Source organism: Colossoma macropomum, unplaced genomic scaffold, assembly GCF_904425465.1.
Source record: "Colossoma macropomum unplaced genomic scaffold, Colossoma_macropomum, whole genome shotgun sequence".
Classification (NCBI taxonomy): Eukaryota; Metazoa; Chordata; class Actinopteri; order Characiformes; family Serrasalmidae; genus Colossoma; species Colossoma macropomum.
Genome location: NW_023494795.1, coordinates 3,109,663 through 3,132,836, shown reverse-complemented (window position 1 = coordinate 3,132,836; position 23,174 = coordinate 3,109,663). Strand labels below are relative to the sequence as shown.

The following is a 23,174-nucleotide window of genomic DNA, read 5'->3' as shown; positions in this document are numbered from 1 at the left end:
CACTGAGGTGTTAAAAAACTCCAGCAGCACTGCTGTGTCAGATCCACTCGCACCAGCGCAACACACACTAACACACCACCACCACGTCACTGTTACTGCAGTGCTGAGAATGACCCACCACCCAAATAGTACCTGCTCTGTGAGGGTCCATGGGGGTCCTGACCACTGAAGAACAGGGTAAAAGGGGGCTAACAAAGTATGCAGAGAAACAGATGGACTACAGTCTGTAACTGTAGAACTACAAAGTGCACCTATATAGTAAGTGGAGCTGATAAAATGGACAATGAGCATAGAAACAAGGAGGTGGTCAGAATGTTATGCCTCATCGGTGTATAGACCGTCATTTTTTGACCAATGGAGGGCACTATATAGGATGTAGGATGCCATATGAGGTTCAGCCAAGACCTTCTGAAGGCAATAATTAGATGGGTGAGGTGGGGTCCATTAGTGTTGGAAGGTTGATGACTACTATATATCTCTGTATGTCTCTTCACAGAAATTATAAATTGGTGTTGTTGATTACTGCAGATTGCAAGTGGTAAATGAACCAAAAATGTGGCAACAAATGATCAAAACATAAACATTTGTGGCATTAGATCAAATGTATTGCTGGGAAGCTTTTATCAAATGTATCACACATTTTAGAAATGACAACAGACTCTCATAGCCTGACCACAAGCAGGACACCAGGTCCTATTTCTAGACTCTTTTTTATTTCACACAGAACAGTAGACTCACTCTTGTTTCAGAGAAATAAAAAATGGATGGAATTTTTACAGCAGCACAGACAGAGGTTTTGACTTTCCATGCCTAAAAACAAAGAGGATGATCTTAACCCACGTTACCACAGGAAAGTGTCCGCAGCACCTACGCAGGTCAAAACTGCACAGGGCTGGAACATAATTGATGGCTAATAGAGTGGGAGGAGGGGCTTTGCACAATTAGGAGGGAAAAGAGAATAAAAAGGTGAATGTGGGGGTCCAAAGCTACTTGTTGGCATAAGTAGTTTGGAGACTGTGGTAAAAATGTGGGCTAGTATAGTTTTGGCAGCTCTTACTGTGCACTTGAACTGTTTGGGCATTACAGCAGTATCTCCATGGAATCCACAAGCAGCAAAACAGCCTCTCCCTCAGTTTCCTGTTCCACGTGATCCTCAACAACCAGTGATCAGTGGTGAGAAATGTAGAGTGGATGATGTTGACAAGGTTCCTTGTGGGGAACCTGGTCTAGATGCTGCTCAGTGTGGTGCTATAAACTGCTGTTTTGATGGGCAGCAGTGCTACTATGGGAGAACTGGTAAGAGTTTGTCTTCATGTGGTGATTTTAACTTCATTGCTAGTAGCTAAAAGTGCAAACTATAAAATCTCTTCCCTTCTTGTTTCTAGTGACTGTCCAGTGCACAATAGATGGCCAGTTTGTGTTGGTGGTGGCCAGGGATACAACACTACCCAGACTGAGCCTGGATTCAATCAGCCTGTTGGGAGGAAGTGATGCCCCCTGCAGTGCTGTGGATTCCAATGCTGACTTTGCTATCTACCAGTTTCCTGTAACTGCTTGTGGCACAAGAGCAATGGTTGGTTTCTGAGGTGTTCAGCGTTCAGGTGGATGGGGTTTGTTTTGTATTGGTGCTCTCAATGTGTGCTATGTTTGTTCTTTCTCCAGGAGCTGGGTGACTATGTGGTCTATGAGAACAAAATGTCGTCCTCCTATGAAGTTGGAGTGGGACCGCTTGGTGCGATCACAAGAGACAGCCACTATGAGTGAGTGGCAACACAATCACATGGATATTCACTTATGGCAGGGCTGTCTGGCCTTACCTGAAAAGCCGTGGCTGTTGCTTTTCATTCTAACAAAGCAGGAGTTGTTTGAAGAGTACAACTAGGTGTGCTCCTGCTTATTTGGAATGAGAACCTCTATCCACACAGCCCTTTGCAGATGAGTGGACACCTGCTTATGAGGTTTTTACAGCTCTCCCTTTTCCTTTTGCCAGGCTTTACTTCCAGTGTAGGTATGCTGATACAACCGTTGCAGCACTGGCTGTTCAGCTTGTCCCCAATAATCCTCCTCTGCCTGTAGCTGCTTCTGGACCCCTCATGGTAGAACTAAGACTAGGCAGTGGTCAGTGTGTCACAAAGGGCTGTGTGCAAGGTAAGCTACTCCTGTCTGGACAGTTGTGAGCTTTTGACTTGTCTCTGGTGTTTACAATGAATCCTGATTCTCAACAGCACAAGCAGCCTATACATCGTACTACAGTGATGCTGACTACCCTGTGACTAAGGTTCTGAGGGAGCCTGTGTATGTTGAAGTGCGCATGTTGGGGAGGACAGATCCCAATATTGCGCTGGTCTTGGGACGTTGCTGGGCAACCTCTTCCCCTGACCCCTTCAGCATTCCTCAGTGGGACCTTCTGGTGGATGGGTGAGTTGGATGCATGTCTAGTGCAGGGGTGCTCAATCCTGGTCCTGGAGAGTTCAGATCTAACACGCATGAAGGCCTTGATTCTCTGGCTCAGGTGTGTTGGATTAGGGTTGGAGCTGAACTCTGCAGGGTGGTTGATGTCCAGGATTGGGTTCCCCTGGTCTAGTGCTTTAATAGAGGCATAGGGTTGACCTGGGCTTCTCCACAGGTGCCCATACCAGGATGACCGCTACCTGACTACTCCCATTCCAGTTGATGGGTCGTCTGGACTTCAGTTCCCCAGCCATTACAAGCGCTTTGTCCTGAAGATGTTCACGTTTGTGGATCCTGCCTCCATGGCTCCCTTGCAAGAGAGGGTAACTTTTTCTGGTTATCTTGTTTAAGCAAACAAGGTGTCATTACTACAGTTTCTTGTCCTTTTCCCAGGTGTTCATCCACTGCAGTACGTCGGTGTGTCAGTTAACTGCAGCTGACTCCTGTGAACCAAGATGCAGCAGGCAAAGTAAGTTGATTCCCAAATGGTTCTTCGTTGTTGATGTTGGCCTTATAAATTGACTTTTCTCCTCCATCAGGGAGAGATGTTACTGCCACAAAGTCTTCTCATGTGTTGGTTGTAGTGTCGAGTGGAGAAGTGCTCTACATAAAGCCCCAAACTGCACCACCTCAGCTTAATTGAAACTTTATGCATCATGTAATAAAGGTCTTGCTTTGGAATGCTATGTAGTGGTGTGTGGTTTTATCATGGTGTTTTTTTTTTTTTTAAATACAACAGTACCCTTTCTAACTGTTTAATTCTACAGCCTCAGCCCTTGTACTTAATCCAGTCTCAAGGCTGAGTCTCACCTTTTTCTCTTTTCAGTCTTCTCCCTTTGTAAAATCCCATGTCCTGATCTGTTTAGTGGTGACATTTTTGATACTATATGGGCAAAAGTTGTGATTGCCTCTGAATTCAGGTCTTGCAATCCTATTGCCTCAATCAAGCTTTATTGGCCAGGTTTTCTTACACATACAAGGAATTTGGTCTTGGTTACAGGAGCTCACAGTGCACAGCATCAGACAAACATTTACATGTAGTAAATAAACATGCTTTCCTACCATCACTCACTCAGTTATACCTGTAAACCTTACATTGTGCAAAGTATGTGTCTAAAGTTAGTGTGGAGTGCAGCAGCAGTTAAAGGGTGTATAGTGGCAAAAAAGGGATCAGTGGGGTAACAGACAGATAAGTGAGGGTAATAAGGCAGGCAGATAAGGTGCTAGAAGGAACACTGGTCTGAGTCACAGACCAGAGTGATGTCGAACAGAGTGATGGCTTGTGAGAAGAAGCTTCTCTGCAGTCTGGATGTCCTGATCATCATCATCTGGCTGAAGTGCTGGCCTGAGGGAAGGAGCTGGAACAGGTGGTGGTCGGGGTGTAGTGAGTCAGCGGAGAGTTCCAGCAATGTGGGCAGCTTAACCCCAATTGTTGTCTCTGCAGACCTGATGATGCACTGCAGTCTGTGGCGGTCATGCTTGGTGGCTGAGCTGCCCCACACTGTGATGAACATGGTGATGACTGACTCTGTGATGGCTGTGTAGAACTGCACCATCAGCTCCTTGGGCAGGTTGAACTTCCTTGGCTGATGCAGGAAGTACATCCTCTACTGGGCTCTCTTGATGAGGAAGCTGATGTTGCTGTCCCTCTTCCAGTCCCTGGTGATTGTTGTGCCCAGGAACTTGCAGGACTCCACTGCCATCACAGTTCTGTCCAGGATGGTGAGTGCTGGCAGGGTTGGAGAGCTCCTCCTGAAGTCCACTGTCATCTCCACTGTTTCCACTTTTCAGCACCAGCTTGTTGTGGCTGCTCCAAAGGACCCGTTGATCAACCCTCCATCTGTAAGCAGACTCTTCACCGTCTCAGATGAGTGTGTAGAGCCACCTGCAAGCTTCAAGATTTTGAATGAGGGGTCTATGGAGGTACAGTCGTAAGTGTACTGTGAGAAGAGCAAAGGGGAGAGAACACAACCCTGTGGAGCACCCATGTATACACCAGCTGTATAAAATCAAGAACCTATCCATGGAGTCTGCCTTTACAAACATTTGTGAAAGAATTATTTGTTCTAAAGTTCTCACTGAATTCAAGCATGGTCATGTTTAATAGGATGCCACCATTGCAACAAGTCAGTAAAATTTCTTCCCTTCAAGTTGCTCCATGTTCAACTGTAAGTGGTATTATTGAAAAATGGAAGCTTTTAGGAACTGCAGCACAATGTATCAGATCACAACATTACAGAGCAGCGTCACTGAGTGTTGAAGTGCATATGTCGCCAATGCTCTGCTGACTCAATAACTGCAGATTTCCAAACCTCCTCTGGCGCTTCAGGGCTAGGTTTCCATGCCAGTGCAGCTGTATGCAAGTCTTACATCACCAAGCACAATGGCAAGCATCGGATGGAGTAGTGTAAAGCATGTTGCCAGTGGAAACATCCAAATAACACCAAATCATGCTTCACTATCTGGCGGTCTAATAGACAAATGCCAGGAGAATGTTACAGTTGGCACAGTGCAGTCAGGTAAAGTTTGGTAGAGGTAATTCTATGGGGGTGTTTTTCAGGGGTTGGCCAAGACCCCTTAGTTCCAGTGAAGGGAAATCTTAATGCTTCAGCCGACCAAGACATTTTGGACAATTATACGCCTGCAGCTTTGTGGGAACAGTTTGGGGAAGAACCTTTTCTGTTCCAGCATGACTGAGCCCCAGTGCACAAAGCAGCTCCATAAAGTCATGGCTGGGTGAGTTTGGTGTGGAAGAACTTGACTGGCTCCCACAGAGCCCTGATCTCAACTCCATCACACACCTTTGGGATGAACTAGAACCGAGATTGTGAGCCAGGCCCTCTCGTCCAACATCAGTGTCTGAATGCATGAAATATGCTTACTGGTAATGGGATTGTAAGAATCCAATTATATATGAATTATTTTTTTTTAAAGCCTTTAACATGAATTGTGGTGCTGAGTAGCAACAAAAGTTTTTTTTAGAAACAATTCTACATGGATCAGTCATCACAAAGCAACTGTATTGATCATACTGTTTATGGTTCTCTGGAACTTGCACCAGCATCATTTGCTTGTAACAGCCATTGACTGGCCCTTGAACAGGGTTCCATGGCCTAATTCTCATCAGGGGGCCAGTTTACACTTGCCATTAACATCTGATCACTGAAAACTGATGATGGTGATCATACCATCCAGTCATTACATGGCTCGTTTACACTTGCCCTTTTCAAATGTAGCTTTGCATCCAATCCTGATCTGACTCCATTTTCCTGCGCAATATTCCTATTTTAAACCAAGATGGCATGGGAACCAAACACAATAGGCCTATATAGGCTTAGTATGCAGCATTTAATGATTTATTAATTCAAAAAAGTTTTATATTCAGGGTGTTTCAGGCTTCTTTAAAAAAAATAAATAAAAAAATTAAAAAAAAAAAGTACAGAGAGGGAAAATTGAGTTATACAATGTTTGCTTAGCAGCAACAGTTAAAAGAAATACTGGGGTTAAAAACCATGTATGGCATTTGGCAAACAAGCTTATCCAGAATGACTTACAATTTGATCATTTTTCAGAGGTAGGTGAAGGTAGTGTCAGGAGTCTTGCACAAGGACTCTTATTGATATAGTGTCTATAGCACAGAAGGCAAAGGTGTTTTTTTTTTTTTGTTTTTTTTAAAATCACACACAAAAAACCTCTTTTCAACTTGCTGGAGTAGCTCTGGATCAAGTAAGCTAGACCCAAATCCAATCTGGCCACAAATGCAGCTACACATCTCTTAAATGCATAAATGGACATCCAGATAAAGGATTTGTAACATTACATTTAAACAGGGCCAATGTTCTGGGAGAAATACCTCCCATTTCAAATCTTATTCTACTTTACACAATCTTGCCAGTGAAACCAGTGGCTCTCAATTCTGTTTGCCAGCAGTCTCATTTTAGATTATTGTATACTTTGAGAGAGTTAAAGAGTAAAGTAAAACCATACAGGTCAGGGACTATACAGGGCCAGGAATGAAAGCCACTGACTCACTGGATTTCAGCAATGAAGAGAGGATAACCAGGGTTTGTTTTAAATAAATAAAATAAAGACACCACTAGAAAACATTTGAAACAAATCCTTTATTGCATGATGCTCTAAAGGACATGAAGGCTCAATGGTGCAGTTTAAGACTTCTTAGTAAAGATAAGTTCTCCACTAGACACTATGACGGAATCACGAGGGGAGTTACTTTCCACTGCAGCAACATCTCTCCCTGGATAGCAGTAAAGAGAAAATTGAGTTCATAAAGCAGCCATTTAGAGAACTAAACGAGAAACAAGGATTCTACCTACTTTGTCTGGTGCACCTTGGCTCACAGGCATCAGCTGCAGTTGGTTGACATACAGCTGTACTACAGTGAATGTAGACCTGGGAAAGTCAAACACCAAGCAGCCAACCATTCAGTCAATGGACACTTTGCCTTTACAAAGGGATTAAAAAAAATTAAGATGTTACCCTCTCTTGCAAGGGAGCCATGGAGGCAGGATCCACAAACGTGAACATCTTCAGGACAAAGCGCTTGTAATGGCTGGGGAACTGAAGTCCAGACGACCCATCAACTGGAATGGGAGTAGTCAGGTAGCGGTCATCCTGGTATGGGCACCTGTGGAGAAGCCCAGGTCAACCCTATGCCTCTATTAAAGCACTAGACCAGGGGAACCCAATCCTGGACATCAACCACCCTGCAGAGTTCAGCTCCAACCCTAATCCAACACACCTGAGCCAGAGAATCAAGGCCTTCATGTGTGTTGGATCTGAACTCTCCAGGACCAGGATTGAGCACCCCTGCACTAGACATGCATCCAACTCACCCATCCACCAGAAGGTCCCACTGAGGAATGCTGAAGGGGTCAGGGGAAGAGGTTGCCCAGCAGCGCCCCAAGACCAGCGCAATATTGGGATCTGTCCTCCCCAACATGCGCACTTCAACATACACAGGCTCCCTCAGAACCTTAGTCACAGGGTAGTCAGCATCACTGTAGTACGATGTATAGGCTGCTTGTGCTGTTGAGAATCAGGATTCATTGTAAGCACCAGAGACAAGTCAAAAGCTCACAACTGTCCAGACAGGAGTAGCTTACCTTGCACACAGCCCTTTGTGACACACTGACCACTGCCTAGTCTTAGTTCTACTCTGAGGGGTCCAGAAGCAGCTACAGGCAGAGGAGGATTATTGGGGACAAGCTGAACAGCCAGTGCTGCAACGGTTGTATCAGCATACCTACACTGGAAGTAAAGCCTGGCAAAAGGAAAAGGGAGAGCTGTAAAAACCTCATAATCAGGTGTCCACTCATCTGCAAAGGGCTGTGTGGATAGAGGTTCTCATTCCAAATAAGCAGGAGCACACCTAGTTGTACTCTTCAAACAACTCCTGCTTTGTTAGAATGAAAAGCAAACAGCCACAGCTTTTCAGGTAAGGCCAGACAGCCCTGCCATAAGTGAATATCCATGTGATTGTGTTGCCACTCACTCATAGTGGCTGTCTCTTGTGATCGCACCAAGGGGTCCCACTCCAACTTCATAGGAGGACGACATTTTGTTCTCATAGACCACATAGTCACCCAGCTCCTGGAGAAAGAACAAACATAGCACACATTGAGAGCACCAATACAAAACAAACCCATCCACCTGAACGCTGAACACCTCAGAAACCAACCATTGCTCTTGTGCCACAAGCAGTTACAGGAAACTGGTAGATAGCAAAGTCAGCATTGGAATCCACAGCACTGCAGGGGCCATCACTTCCTCCCAACAGGCTGATTGAATCCAGGCTCAGTCTGGGTAGTGTTGTATCCCTGGCCACCACCAACACAAACTGGCCATCTATTGTGCACTGGACGGTCACTAGAAACAAGAAGGGAAGAGATTTTATAGTTTGCACTTTTAGCTACTAGAAATGAAGTTAAAATCACCACATGAAGACAAACTCTTACCAGTTCTCCCATAGTAGCACTGCTGCCCATCAAAACAGCAGTTTATAGCACCACACTGAGCAGCATCTATACCAGGTTCCCCACAAGGAACCTTATCAACATCATCCACTTTGCATTTATCAGAGGTCTCCACCGGCTTCAGATCATAGATCTGGGGAGGACGTGGCCCAGGAAGTTGAGGCAATTGAGGTTGTTTTGCAGCTCGTGGACTCCATGGAGACACTGCTGCAATGCTTAAACAGTTTAAGTGCACAAAAAGGGCCACAAATGCTACAGTAACCCACATATTTACCATATTACCCATACCACACATGCCAACAAGTATCTTTCTGCATTGATGGTGACCTATTTATTGTGTCTTCTCTGCTAATTGTGAAATGCCCCTCCTCCTACTCTATTAGCCATCAATGAGGTTCCAGCCCAGAAACACTCCCATGGATCTGCCTGGGGCGAAAGGTCACTCACCTCTGAAAACACAGTAAGCATGAACTGACTACAACAGAAAATTAATTAAACTAATGCAACATGTAGCTACTGTAATACATAGATTTTGGTCTGGAATTTTGATTTAACAAAAAAACTTTGCAGTTATAGCCCTGAACAAAATGATTAGCAACAGCCATCAATGTGACCAGGTTTTCTAACATTTTGAACAAACTAAACTACTGGGCCCAGTTTCCCAAATGCGTCTTAGTGCAAGATCAACTGGTAGACAGAGTTTTCAGAGAGATGCTTGCTCTACTTTTTAAGAAACACGGTTGTGCTAAGATGCTTTCAGGAAACCCAGCCCAGATAGTGTTGGAAAATGATTCATAGTGTCAAAACCATAGATATATATATATATATATATATATATATATATATATATATATATATACCTAGATGCCACGCTGGGTCCAGCTAGACGGGTCAACAGCACCGCCATTTTGGGGCGGTCAACATTGCTGCTGGACTGCATTCAGTACCATTACAGAGCGGCAGTTTAAGAAATATTCTGTCCAAAATGAAACTGTTTCCAGAATATTGCTCTCAGAAAGTGGGATAGGATTATATAACGGAGGGAACGCAGAATCCACGCTCATGTCTGTGTGATGCGTATTGTCTGTGTGGTGTTTGTGTAGATATGGCCGTGTGGTTGGTGAAGCACAGAGAACCTGTTGATGTGATTGTTTTTCCGCTGGTTTTATATTAAGCTTATTTCATTTAATAGTCTATTCAGGATCTTAACTTTATGTAGTAGTAATTTATTTACAGTGATGGTTAATGGATACATAATGGATTAACATTAGAACCTTCTTACACGAACCTAAAGTTAGCTTCTTATTTGCCAGCTTCTCGTTCAAATTTTCCTGTTTCATCTTAAATGGTGCAGCTTCAGGTGCCAGAAAAAGACTGCTGCACCATTTAAGCTGGAACAGGAAAACTCAAACATAAAGCTGGCGAATATGAAGCCAACTTCAGCTTCGTCCTTCTTACTGTGTTTTGGGAGGTTTATTTGATTTTTATGTGTATTAAGATTAGAAGTGATTCACACATTGATGGATTTGCTGATGTGTCTGATCATGTTTCTCGCGCTAAACTCGGTTTTTAACGTCAGGTGCAGACTGAATACTGTCCTGCTGGTCTGTACGGCTAATTAGCACAATCAGTTAATAAAGTAATAAAAGCTACCGAGAGCAGCCTAGACTAATCTGTGTCTGAGGATTATAACTAAACAGATTAGGTGAAAATGGGTTGAGTAATAAGGAAGTTGTGGCCGATTTAATCCTGAGACTCATCATCTCTCAATACTAGTGAATTAGTTCACAAGCAGATCTCGACCTCTCCAACATGGCGGACGCGCGGACGTATCGCCTCAGATAGAGAACAACAGACAACATGGCATCTAGGTGTGTATATCTGTGGTTAAATGCTTAGAATATATTTTATGCACCAATGTCGTGTTTCTCATGACCTCATCCGACTGTTGATATATAGGAAGTTTTTTTTTTTTTTTAATTTTATTCAGAGTTGAATTGGAGTGAAATGAGTGACAGATGAGAGTTTAGCAATCTATAAACAGGTTCAGATCCCAAGCAAAAGGTGCTGTTACTGCAGCACTGTCAGATCTCCACTTATATTCAGCTGTTCAGACTGATGGAATCGCTGGTTCTGCGATCACAGCCAGAGAGGAATACCTGGATTAGAGGTTCCTTTCTCAGGTAAAAGTCAAATATTTGTGGATCCTTTAGGCCAAGCTAAAACTAAAGCTAAGCTAAGGTAAGTGAGGTTAGGCTAAGCTAGACCAGCTAACGTTGGCTGAATAAAAATGAATGATTACACTCAACTCACAAAACAGTTGTAGGGAACGAGAGGGTGAAGCTTTATCGGAGGGTTAGCGCTTTAGTTTGGGTGAACTAATACGTAGGGCTGGGAGTCGATCCCAAAAAGAATTGATTCTCCCCTTCCACATGTTTGGGAATCGAGAGTCGACTCCTTTGAACTCGATTCCACACAGTGATGTTCAGGTTTGCACCCACGTGCACACAGAACAGCACAACTCACACATCTGTAATCTGGCTGTGTTTTACTTCAGACAAAGAGGAAAACAAAGTAAAATGCAAAATTTATAACATGAAATAACTTTTTCACCAGTGTTGAAACATCTACCCACTTGAATGGGTCAGCAGAGGACAATCAGGTCCAAACACTGCAAACAGCTCTGATGTTTTGGAAGACTTTCTACTTTCAAGGAGAGACGTACAGAAAAGGCTACAGCCTGTGTAAATGGAAAGACCTGAACCAGCTCTATATGGCAGAGATGTCCCTAGAATGGATCCCCTGGGCGCCAGCACTTTGAAATCATCTTAAATCTACTCCATATAGCTGACATTTCTCATTTTAAGATTTTATATATTTATTTATTCCATGATGTGGTAAATTGAGTCAAGCAATAAGTCCATTACATCAGAGCCACTGGCCTCATAATGTGGGGTGTTCGAGTAGAGCGTAAGGTGCGTTTCGTGTCTGATATGCCCTGCGGAACTTCACATTCAACCTGGATTATCTGCACTGTTAAAAGTCCTGCCGTGACCCGGATTCGAACCGGGGTTGCTGCGGCCACAACGCAGAGTACTGACCACTATACGATCACGGCTCGCCACTCCAGAGGATGAGAGACCCCTTTGTACACACAGAACTAAAGAATGGATAAAAATCAAGCAATATAATCTCAACAGGTCATCACAAACACACATAACCTCATAACAACCACATCAAACAAAACAATGCCTTGAAGGCTCCAGAACAGTCTTGACCCAGTCATGTCTGGTAGGACAGACTGGAGATGGTATATTAGAGCAAATACGAGCTAATAAGTCACTAAAACTTTGATTTTTTTGTTTCTGAACAGTTTAAGGAAATATTATATATATGGATTATATGCCACAGGGATCATGGAGGAAGATTTAAAATGTGTTGCAGTTCAGATGCTGAGATTCACCCGGAAGATATGGCTGGCTGGCTTGACAGCAGCGAAAAAAGTCATTGTCCAGCATTGGCTACCCCCCCATAACTTGTCTATACGTCATTGGCTCCATACCTTACTGGATATTCTATATCTGGAACTGTCATCTGCAAGAATTGGCAATGCTGGCCCTGGAACTCTTAATACATGGATTGAATTTCTAAAGTCAGAACCCTTGTGCTTGCTTAGCTATATGCTGCGTTTAAGTTGTGAATGATGTAATTCTCCCGTGTCCTATGTTGTAGCTATGTTTTGTTTGTTTTTTTTTCTTCTTTTTTTCCCCCACCTCTTGTAAGTCCCATGTGTGTGTCAGGGCTGGAATGGGGGTGTTGTTCTTTAAATGGAAAATAGTAAAAAATTAGTCAGATGCTGAGATTCAGATTAGTAAAGTTGCTTTTTGATTGTTTCATTGTTGTGTTAATAATAATAATAATAATAATATTATTATTATTATTATTATTATTATATATTTTAAGCTATTATGGCAACGTGGTATCTCTGACTGCAGGTGTGCTTATTATTGTGTTTAGACTTCAGCCTCCTGTCGTCCCTCGACTCCAATACACAGTTCCCATAAGTGTTCATGGAGGTTATAAATGAACCAAACAAGTCAAACCCACAATCCTCTGATTGACTGTATGATGTCATCCTTTATATCAGCGCCACTGTCCTCCACAGGAGCTGATAAGGTGGAGACTTTGAGCAGATCAGACCTCATATCCAGTGGATCTTGGTCCAGAACCTCCCTCTGAACTGGACTATCTACACTGTTAAAAGTCCTGCCGTGACCCGGATTCGAACCGGGGTTGCTGCGGCCACAACGCAGAGTACTGACCACTATACGATCACGGCTCGCCACTCCAGAGGACGGAGAGACTCCACTTGACTCGCTACACAACAGCCGAGTCTGTGGAACCGTCGCTAGGTGGCGCTGTAGCTCTTTTGCGTTTATTTGGCACTGGTAGGAAGTTCGGAATTTTGACCAAAGCCTGGAATAAAATACGAAAATCCACAAGCAAAAATGCTGAATATCAAAATGTGTAATATGTGGCAAATTCAGATAATGAGAGTCAATCAAACTCATTTTTCAAAAAGATCACTGCTCATTTTCTCTCATACTGTTTTTCTATTTGCTGATTTTGCTGATAGGTTTTTTTTCTTCTGGACAGAGGGCGGGGCTTAGAGGAGGACGTTCACCTGCACTTTCTATTGGTCAACTGATTTGGAGTGACAGGTCTTTTTGAACGCGTCTCACCGGCTGAATTAAAACCGCGTCCCAAACCACACACTTATACTTCACCTACTACACTAATGAGTGCCCTTCTAATGGTATATGCGCTATATTTGCACACTATTTAGTGAGCTGGTATGCGGTTTGGGACGGGACGCTAGAGACGCAGCCGTTTAGATTCCAGCTTTCATTTGTTATCATTAGAGCAACAAAACAGGCAAAAGCAAGGCAAAGCACTCAAATATATCATAAGGATGGGATTTAAAAAGATATTCAATTTCAGCTTTTACTCCAACAGCCGCCACTGGACTTTGTGCTCTCCTCTAAACGGAGCGCTGATCTGGATTACCTTCAGGTGAGACTGTGACAGTAGAGAACAGGAAACGAATCTGTTTCGTACGTTTTAGCGCCACTGTTAATAAAAAATAAAAATAGTAGACTTCGAGAATAAAGTCGTAATATTTCGAGAATAAAGTCGTAATATTTCGAGAATAAAGTCGTAATATTTGGAGGATAAAGTGGGCTGCTGTACTGTAGGGGGGGCTGCCATAACGCGTTGGGGTCCCGGCTGCTGTACTGTAGGGGGGCTGCCATAACGCGTTGGGGTCTCGGTTGCTGTACTGGCGCCGGAGCTCCACTCACTCCTGTCTCTCTATGGATCATGTTGATCATCATTCTCACTGTCTGTGAAACTTCATGCCCTCTTTGAATGGGGGGAGATGGAGCCCCCGATAGCCGTGTAGACGACCCTGCCTGAGATTCTCCTTCAACAACACAGACAGACAGTTTCCTCCGAGTCCGTCTGGCTCTTTATTCTAGATAAACACAGTTTCCTGCTCAGCCGTTTCAGCCGGTTCTTATACTAATAACAGGCTGGTGCTGATGTGCAGGAGAGACAGGGAGACTGAGTGTTTCTTTATGGGTGAATCGATATGAACGTAGAACTCCACCAACTCACCGCCCCTCATTTTATTGCGACCTTTCCTGGTATTAATGCCACTTTAATGTCATAATTCTACGACTTTTATCTCGAAATATTACGATTGTTTTTTGAAATAGTACGATTTTTTCTCGACATATTACGATTTTTTTCCCGAAATATTACGACTTTTTTCTTGAAGTAGTACGACTTTTTCTCGAAATATTACGACTTTTTTCTTGAAGTAGTACGACTTTTTCTCGAAATATTACGACTTTTTTCTCCAAATATTACGACTTTTTTCTTGAGGTAGTACGACTTTGTTCTCGAAATAGTCCAACTTTTTTTCTCAAAATATTACGACTTTATTCTAGAAGTCTGCAGTTGTTATTTTTATTAACAGTGGCCCTAAAACGCCATCTTACTAAAACGCCGTCGTAGCTTCATTAGATTTTCCCGTTAAAATAAAAGGCAAATAATATAAAACTCTTGAGTCATACTGAAAGTCATATATAAACCCACACGTGGCAGCACATGCCCAGTTTCAGTTTTAATAGCAGAATAACGTTAGCCTAGCAGCTCACCGCAGCTATTCACCAGCTGCCTGTTCGAATTTTTCCTTTCTACCTTAAATGGTGCAGTAGTTACAGGTGTCCCAGGAGGAAAATGGGAAAAATCGACTCAAAAATAACTTCTGACAGAAGCACTTCGTGTGAAGTTGAGACCACCTTTAAGGTTTTTGGCTTTAGAACGTTCTTTTGTGTATATTCAAAAATATATATTTAATTCAGAAACATAACAAAATGCATTTCTATTCGTGTGAACGAAAAAGCCTCTACGACAGTTGAATACAAATCATTTCAAACTATGTGAATAAAAATGAATGATTACACTCGACTCAGTTGTAGGGAACGAGAGGGTGAAGCTTTATCGGAGTGTTAGCGCTTTAGTTTGGGTGAACTAATACGTAGGGCTGGGAGTCGATCCCAAAAAGAATTGATTCTCCCCTTCCAGACGTTTGGGAATCGAGAGTCGACTCCTTTGAACTTGACTCCACACAGTGATGTTCAGGTTTGCACCCGCGCGCACACAGAACAGCACAACTCACACATCTGTAATTTGGCTGTGTTTTACTTCAGACAAAGAGGAAAACAAAGTAAAATGCAAAATTTATAACACAAAATAACTTTTTTACCAGTGTTGAAACATCTACCCACTGGGATCGGTCGGCAGAGGACAATCAGGTCCAGTTAATCCAGCTCTAAATAGAAAGTGCTCAAACAGCTCTATATGGCATGGTGTCCCTGGAATGAGGCCCCTGGACACTTTTTTAATAATCTTATACTTTCCGTTAGCTAGCATTTCTCATTTTGAGATTGTTGTAAGAATATTAATTAATATATTTTACTTGTGGTTATATTAAGTGAAATTACCTCAGTATACAGACAGATAGTTTGGTAAAAATTTGGACAACATGCTTTAAACAAACAGTATTATCTGACAGTATAGTGAAACAAAATGACTGAGAGTGGTTTCTAGAAACTTACCGACTCAGAACTCTTCGCAGTGGTGGTGATAGGAACCAGACGTCCACCTCACAGAAAGCTTCAACATGAATTCGTCACAAATACGCTACCTGATGCCTGAGACAGTGTGTTACGGTACACTCTTAAAAAGATGATTTTTCAAGGGTCCTTTGGTAAAAAAGCTATGGTTCTATATGGAACCATTAACACTGAAAGAACCACTGGCGTGCTTAAGTGAAGCGGCTCTTCAGGTTGATGGAGAATGTGTTGCATATAGAACCTTTTCGAAAAACAATTCCTAATTTCCCCGTTTTCTGTATATTTTATTTTTAGATCCGGGACATGAGAGATCATATTTCTCTGCCTTATAGAGCTGGTTGAGTACTTTCCTTTCACACAGTCTGTAGCCTTTTCTGCACGTCTCCCAAACCCTTCTTAAAAGTCCTGCCGTGACCCGGATTCGAACCGGGGTTGCTGCGGCCACAACGCAGAGTACTAACCACTATACGATCACGGCTCGCCACTCCAGCGGACGCGACAGAATTCTTCAAGTTACCACACAAAGAGTTCCGTCGAAACGCGGTAGAAGGCGCTGTTCTGGCGTACATGCAGAACAGCACATACAGACCGCGGTCTCGTACCTTCTCCAACACCTTGTTTAAGCACTGGTAGTTCTTTTGTTTTCAGGTTCTGTTGCTCATCGCAAACACTGCACATTTCCAATAATACACAATAATATAGAATGACCCTAAAATACAGTGTCTATAATGGAATAAGCTACTCTAGGAATGCTGAGATGACTGTGAGTCACTGCACAACAAAACTGATAAATGTTTAATTAATTAAGTGTTTAATTAAATTTATATTAGCTGATTTTTGATTTCATCTTTCAGCGACAGGCGAACCTTTAGATACAGTTTCCATTAGCGAGCATATTCTGAGCTGTGATGCCACATAATTAAGAAGTGAACTGAATCATAAAACACACTTTGTGACAAACCATCATTGCATTTTTGGAAATTTAACCCATAGTCTTACATTCTCGTAGCCCCGCCTATGATGATGATGATGATGATGATGATGATGATGATGATGATTAGCTGATGAGCTGAAAAAGTGTTTTGGAGCAATAAAACTCCAAACTGCTCAGTGCACAAAGCGCTGATTTAACTCTTCAGCCTTTGTTGTAATTGAAGATGACCTGATACATCAATAACAGATCCAGCTCCATGATGTTGGAGATTACACAAGAGTGACGTGGTGAAGTGTGAGAAAGAGAACTTTTTGTGTACTGGACCAGGACCAGGACCCGGACCAGGACCAGGACCAGGCCTCAGCAGATTTACACCCATTAACGAACTTCTAAATGTGCAGCTTTATTCATTATGACTTGTATTAATAATTGTATTAGAGATGTGTTATGTTTAAAGACCGTGTTAAGCACATTTTAAGCATGAAATATGATCTAAATTCACTACTAGTTTATAATTGAGAGCATTTGGTTCTTACAGTTTTGAGGAATGTGTTCTGCTGGGTTATTTATCACAGCATGATTGAAATAAAAATTTAGAAATGTATGAAAAACACACAGTTTTTATTTCTGTGATGTGATATACGCCAAAAACTGAAATGAGAATAACACACATTGAATTTAAAAAGTAAGGCAGGTTCTAAAATTTATAAAGAAAATTGTTTTTCTAGATTACAAGACAATGAAAAGGTAAACATAAACTAAAGAGTAGATAAAAATAGAGAAAAATAATCTCAACCGGTCATCACAAACACAAATTACCTCATAACAACCACAGAACACATAATAAGGCCTTGAAGGCTCCAGAGCGGTCACCTTTGACCCAGATAAATGATGATGGAAAATCCAGCTCCTGCACCGTCGACCATCACCATGTCTGGTAGGACAGACTGGAGATGGTATATTAGAGCAAATATGAGTTAATAAGTCACCAATACTTTCAGATGTGTTCAGTTTTATTCATCATTAACTGGAGGATAAAAGGTCATTTTTCATAAATTCAGTACATATTCATGGTTTGTTGGTTGCCAAAAAGATTGAATATTCACTAATATGACAGATGTGTTTCATACAAGAGTTCAGGGGCTAAAACTGCACTGTACAATATGGAAAACGTGTTGAAGCATCAGTGACGTGTTGGTGGAGATCCAGAGGCTGGTGTTTGATTTTTTTAGAGTGAAGAAATTAAGTGTCTCACTTTCACAGTATCACAGTCTTTTTTGGGAGGGGGTAATTTCTTGATTTTTTGCTTCTGAACAGTGTAAAGAACAATTTAAGGTGTCATGTTAAAGTTTATGCCACAGGGATCACGGAGAAAAATGTAAAATATTTATCACAGTCCAGATGCCGAGATTCAGATTAATAATGTAGCCCTTTTTTGATGTTTGATTGTTTATTATTATTATTATTATTATTATTATTGATTTGCAAGCTATTGTGACAACATGATATATCTAACTGCAGGTGTACTTATTTTTTTTTTTTTTATTATGGTTTATTGTGTGTAGACTTCAGCCTCCTGTCGTCCCTCGACTCGAAGTGTTCATGGAGGTTATAAATGAACTAAGCAAGCCAAACCCACAATCCTCTGATTGACTGTATGATGTCGTCCTTTATATCAGCGTCAGTCCACAGGAGCTGATAAGGTGGGGACTTGAGCAGATCAGACCTCATATCCAGTGGATCTTGGTCCAGAAGCTCCCTCTGAACTGGACTATCTGCACTGTTAAAAGTCCTGCCGTGACCCGGATTCGAACCGGGGTTGCTGCGGCCACAACGCAGAGTACTAACCACTATACGATCACGGCTCGCCACTCCAGAGGACGCGACAATGTTCTTCAAGTTACCACACAAAACAGCTCTGTCGAAATGCCGCTAGATGGCGCTGTTCTGTCGTACATGCAGAACAGCACATACAGACCGCGGTCACCTTCTTCAACACCTTGTTTAAGCACTGGTAGTTCTTTTGTTTTCAGGTTCTGTTGCTCATCGTAAACACTGCACATTTCCAATAATACACAATAATATAGAATGACCCTAAAATACAGTGTCTATAATGGAATAAGCTTCTCTAGGAAAGCTGAGATGACTGTGAGTCACTGCACAACAAAACTGATAAATGAGAAATGAAAAAAGTGTTTAATTAAATTTATATCAGCTGATTTTTGATTTCATCTTTCAGCGACAGGAGAACCTTTAGATACAGTTTCCATTAGCGAGTATATTCTGAGCTGTGATGCCACATAATTAAGAAGTGAGCTGAATCATAAAACACACTTTATGACAAACCATCATTTTTGGAAATTTAACCCATAGTCTTACATTCTCGTAGCCCCGCCTATGATGATGATGATGATAATTATTAGCTGATGAGCTGAAAGAGTGTTTTTACTGACACGGACTTGACTTAAGTGTGAAGACTTGAGACTTGTTACTTGCAACTTGGCTTGTTCCCATCTCTGATCACTAGTATTGCATTATTATTTGTAACAATGCACAATAATATCCTTTTAAGACCTTGTTAAGCATATTTGTGAGCATGAAATATGATCTACGTTCACTACTAGTTTATAATTGAGAGCATTTGGAGTAGATAAAAATAGAGAAAAATAATCTCAACCGGTCATCACAAACACGCGTAACCTCATAACAACCACAGAACACATAACAAAGCCTTAAAGGCTCCAGAACGGTCACCTTACGCGGTTACACGATGATGGGAACCCCAGTTCCAGCTCCTGCACCGTCGGCCGTCACCATGTCTGGTACGATAGACTGGGGATGGTAGCAAATATGAGTTAATAAGATTCTGGTGTTTGATTTTTCTGAAATAAACAACCTGCTGAGCTTTTCAGAAACCAAGCAGACTTTGAAGTTTTGGTTTGAGAATTTTCTCCACAGAGACCCAGAAATCAGTCATAACTATAATTTTCATTCATATTACAAGTTAAGTTAATCATGTAGATATTTAAAAGCTGTTATGACAACGTGGTGTCTCTAACTGCAGGTGTAATTATTTATTATTATTATTATTATTATTATTATTATTATTATTTGTAGACCTTAGCCTCCTGGTGTCACCCAGCTGAAACGTCATTTTTATGACTCAGATCTGCATTAAAAAACCATATGAATTTTGATTTTACATAAAAATCACGGTAACACTTTCTATGAATGTCACCTTTGTAAGCATCTATAAACACATTCATAACATGTTATAATGCATTCATAAGGCATTATAAACAAAGCTATACATATTTATAAAAATGCATTATACGTTATAGCCATGTTTATTATGCATTATGAATTGTTAACATAATACATTATAAGTACTGATCATAACAAATTATAAGAGCTCATAAGTTGTATTTGTCCGCTCTAAGTAAAGTGAAGCGTACTGTACTAAAGCCTCCTCCAGTGTTCAGAGTGAGGCTTCAAGTTGAAGTATTTACTGAAGGATTTACTGAAACACTAAAACATTCACAGTAAAGCACATTACAGGCTTCAAATGTCAGAGTTTAAACTAGAGCTGCCCTCAGTGTTTTACCCAATGTGGGAAAGGTAATGTTCACCACCGTTAGCTTGGTATTTGTCTTTACTTTACGCTCTCCAAGCTGGGACTGACTTCTTTGGCACTGACAGTATAACATGTTATCGACACTACTTATAATGCATTATATTAACAATTCATAATGTATAATAAACATGGCTATAAAGTGTAATTCAGTGTAATTCTTCTTTATAAATATTTATAACCACGTTTATAATGCCTTATGAATACATTATAACATGTTATAAATGTGTTTATAGATTCTTACAAATGCGACATTCATAGAAAGTGTTACCAAAATCACTTTTATTAAACAGTTATTGTACTGTCCTCATATGTGGACACCATGCACCATTGGAGTAAAACAAAGGAAGACCATACAATTAAAACAAACATAAAAATGATTGCTAAGCATGATTATATCTTTCATTATATCTGTCATTAAGTTTTACTTATAATTTATTGTAAAAACTAATATTTAATACTAATATTTAATAATAGTATATAAACATTTATACTTTGTATATCTTTTTTTCATTAAATCCTGAAAGCAACAACACTTACCAATAAAACAATTAACACAAAAAAAATGGATAAAGTCGTTCAGGCTGGAATTTAGCTGTAAGGCAGTGGGAGCAAGACATTCTACTCTTATTTCCTGCTGTGAAATCCCCCCCAAACTGTCTGGACAGATGGAAACCTGATACTGGACACAGATCTCAGTGTCTTGTTTTCCTTTTGCATAATTCATAAGAGCATCTCATGACATTCTTGGTGATAGAACTTCAATGCCAGTATTTTTAAAAAATATTTTTTAGTTTGATTTTTAAATTATGAAATTGCTCACTGCAATAAATATAGTTTTGTACAAATGTAATACTATTATTTATTTACACAACCTAAAAAACTATTACATACATTGTTCAATTTGGACAGAAGGTTTCTGAAGCATAAAAACATCAGAAGTCATTGAAATTTTTTTTAATAAATATAATCATGTTAGAGTCTGTCTGACACAAAAATATTATAGCCTGATTAGAACTTTTTGAGTAGAAACTATAAACAAATAAACCAGAGACACTGGCTGAGTTCTTGGTATTGCCACGCTGCGTCACTGTCCTCCACAGGAGCTGATAAGGTGGGGACTTTCAGTAGATCAGACCTCATATCCAGTGGATCTTGGTCCAGAAATTCCCTCTGAACTGGACTATCTGCCCTGTTAAAAGTCCTGCCGTGCCCCGGATTCGAACCGGGGTTGCTGCGGCCACAACGCAGAGTACTGACCACTATACGATCACGGCTCGCCACTCTAGAGGACGAAAGCTTTTGCTTTAAGTCAGTACCCAATAATAGTAATAGTAATCGTCGCTAGATGGCGCCGCTGCTCTTTTTAGTTAATTTTGTGCTGAATGTCCAAAATATGATTCAAATGCAGATTTTTCTTCTTAGATATTTATATTTTTTATATTTAAATTCTACGCACCTAAGATTTTCACTCACCTTCCACCTGTGTAAATGTGATGTGACAATAAACGTGATTTGATTTGATTTGATTTAATAAATAAACATACATAGATGCCGCGTTGGGTCCAGCCCCGCACGTCAACGGCGCCGCCATTTTGGGACGGTCAATATCGCTGCATTCAGTACCATTACAGAGCGGCAGTTTAAGAAAGATACTGTCCAAAATTACACTATTTCAGGAATATTGCTCCCAGAAAGGGGGACAGGATTATATAACGGAGGGAACGCAGTGATCCACGCTCATGTCTGTGTGATGTTTGTGTAGATATGGCCGTGTCGTTGGTGATGCCCAGAGAACCTGTTGATGTGATTGTTTTTCCTCTGGTTTTATATTTAGCTTGTTTCATTTAATAGTCTATTCAGGGGGTCTTAGCTTTATGTAGTAGTTATTTATTTACAATGATGGTTAATTATTTGTAGCTCGGTAAGTTACAGCATTCCTTATTCTGTGTAGATATTTATAATAGATTAACGTTACCATCTTCTCACATGAAGTTAAAGTCAGCTTCTTATTTGCCAGCTTCTTGTTTGAATTTTCCCATTCCACCTTAAATGGTGCAGCAGTGACTTTGCACTATTTAAGGTGGAATGGGAAAATTCTAACAAGAAGCTGGCAAATAAGAAGTTGACTTTAACTTCGTGTGAGAAGATGGTAAAAAAAAAACAAAAAAAACTGGAGGATAGGAAGCCGACTTCAGCTTCGTCCTTCTTGTGTTTTGGGGAGTTTATTTTATTTTTATGTGTATTAAGATTAGAAGTGATTCACACATTGATGGATTTGCTGATGTGTCTGATTGTGTTTCTCACACTAAACTCTGTTTTTAAGGTCAGGTACAGACTGAATGCTTTCCTGCTGGTCTGGACAGCTAATTAGCATGATCAGTTATTAAAGAAAGCTACCGAGAGCAGATCCGTGCAGCCTGGACTAATCTTGGTCTGAGGATTATGACAAAACAAATGTGGTGAAAATCAGTTGAGTAGTAAGGAATTTGTGGCTGATTTAATCCTGAGACTCATCGTCTCTCAATACTAGTGAACTTGTTCACAAGCGGATCTTGATCGTTCCAACATGGCGGAGGTGCAGACGTATGAGAGAGACAGAGAACCAGCAGCCCTGGATATATAGCACATTGGCAGCATTATAGTGTAGAGGTTTTTTTACAGGTTGCTAATATAGATTTCAGAGAACCAAATCTTCCATAGAGTAAAGTACAGTAGTTCGTTAGCTGGATCAGATACAGTGTTTGCTAAAAGAATACCTAGAGGGGAATATGGCAGTGACTAAGTGAAATATGATGGAAATTGAGATAAATATTCCAGTAGCTGAGTTAAATATGTGAGTGTCTGAGTGAAATATGTCAGTTAACTCACTTAAACCTGCCTGTGTGTAAACAGAATATGGATTTTTAAACTGTACGTTGGAGTTGAGCGGCTTTAAAACTCTATATTAATCAAAACAATAG

The 23,174-nt window shown here is 41.0% G+C and overlaps 2 protein-coding genes and 4 non-coding genes across 6 annotated transcripts; 1 reads left to right on the top strand and 5 right to left on the bottom strand.

Moving 5' to 3' along the window:
- Positions 1 to 992: 992 nt before the first annotated feature.
- On the top strand, positions 993 to 3,126 carry LOC118815230 (zona pellucida sperm-binding protein 4-like). Its single transcript, XM_036581210.1, has 8 exons — positions 993 to 1,296; positions 1,386 to 1,573; positions 1,663 to 1,760; positions 1,991 to 2,148; positions 2,226 to 2,418; positions 2,627 to 2,774; positions 2,845 to 2,920; positions 2,991 to 3,126. Exons 1-8 carry the CDS (start codon positions 1,026 to 1,028, stop codon positions 3,092 to 3,094), a joined length of 1,236 nt encoding a protein of 411 aa, XP_036437103.1. The 5' UTR covers positions 993 to 1,025; the 3' UTR covers positions 3,095 to 3,126.
- A 3,429-nt stretch (positions 3,127 to 6,555) lies between these two features.
- LOC118815229 (zona pellucida sperm-binding protein 4-like) lies at positions 6,556 to 8,732 on the bottom strand. Its single transcript, XM_036581209.1, has 8 exons — positions 8,427 to 8,732; positions 8,150 to 8,337; positions 7,964 to 8,061; positions 7,575 to 7,732; positions 7,305 to 7,497; positions 6,949 to 7,096; positions 6,786 to 6,861; positions 6,556 to 6,706 (listed from the first exon to the last, which is right to left on the bottom strand). The coding sequence occupies exons 1-8, from the start codon at positions 8,728 to 8,730 to the stop codon at positions 6,618 to 6,620; spliced, it is 1,254 nt and encodes a 417-aa protein (XP_036437102.1). The 5' UTR covers positions 8,731 to 8,732; the 3' UTR covers positions 6,556 to 6,617.
- Positions 8,733 to 11,490: 2,758 nt separating this feature from the next.
- On the bottom strand, positions 11,491 to 11,562 carry trnah-gug. Its single transcript has one exon. It is a non-coding gene; the product is annotated as a tRNA-His (tRNA).
- A 1,149-nt stretch (positions 11,563 to 12,711) lies between these two features.
- Positions 12,712 to 12,783, bottom strand: trnah-gug. The gene has a single exon. It is a non-coding gene; the product is annotated as a tRNA-His (tRNA).
- A 3,269-nt stretch (positions 12,784 to 16,052) lies between these two features.
- On the bottom strand, positions 16,053 to 16,124 carry trnah-gug. Its single transcript has one exon. It is a non-coding gene; the product is annotated as a tRNA-His (tRNA).
- A 2,249-nt stretch (positions 16,125 to 18,373) lies between these two features.
- Positions 18,374 to 18,445, bottom strand: trnah-gug. Its single transcript has one exon. It is a non-coding gene; the product is annotated as a tRNA-His (tRNA).
- Positions 18,446 to 23,174: the final 4,729 nt, after the last annotated feature.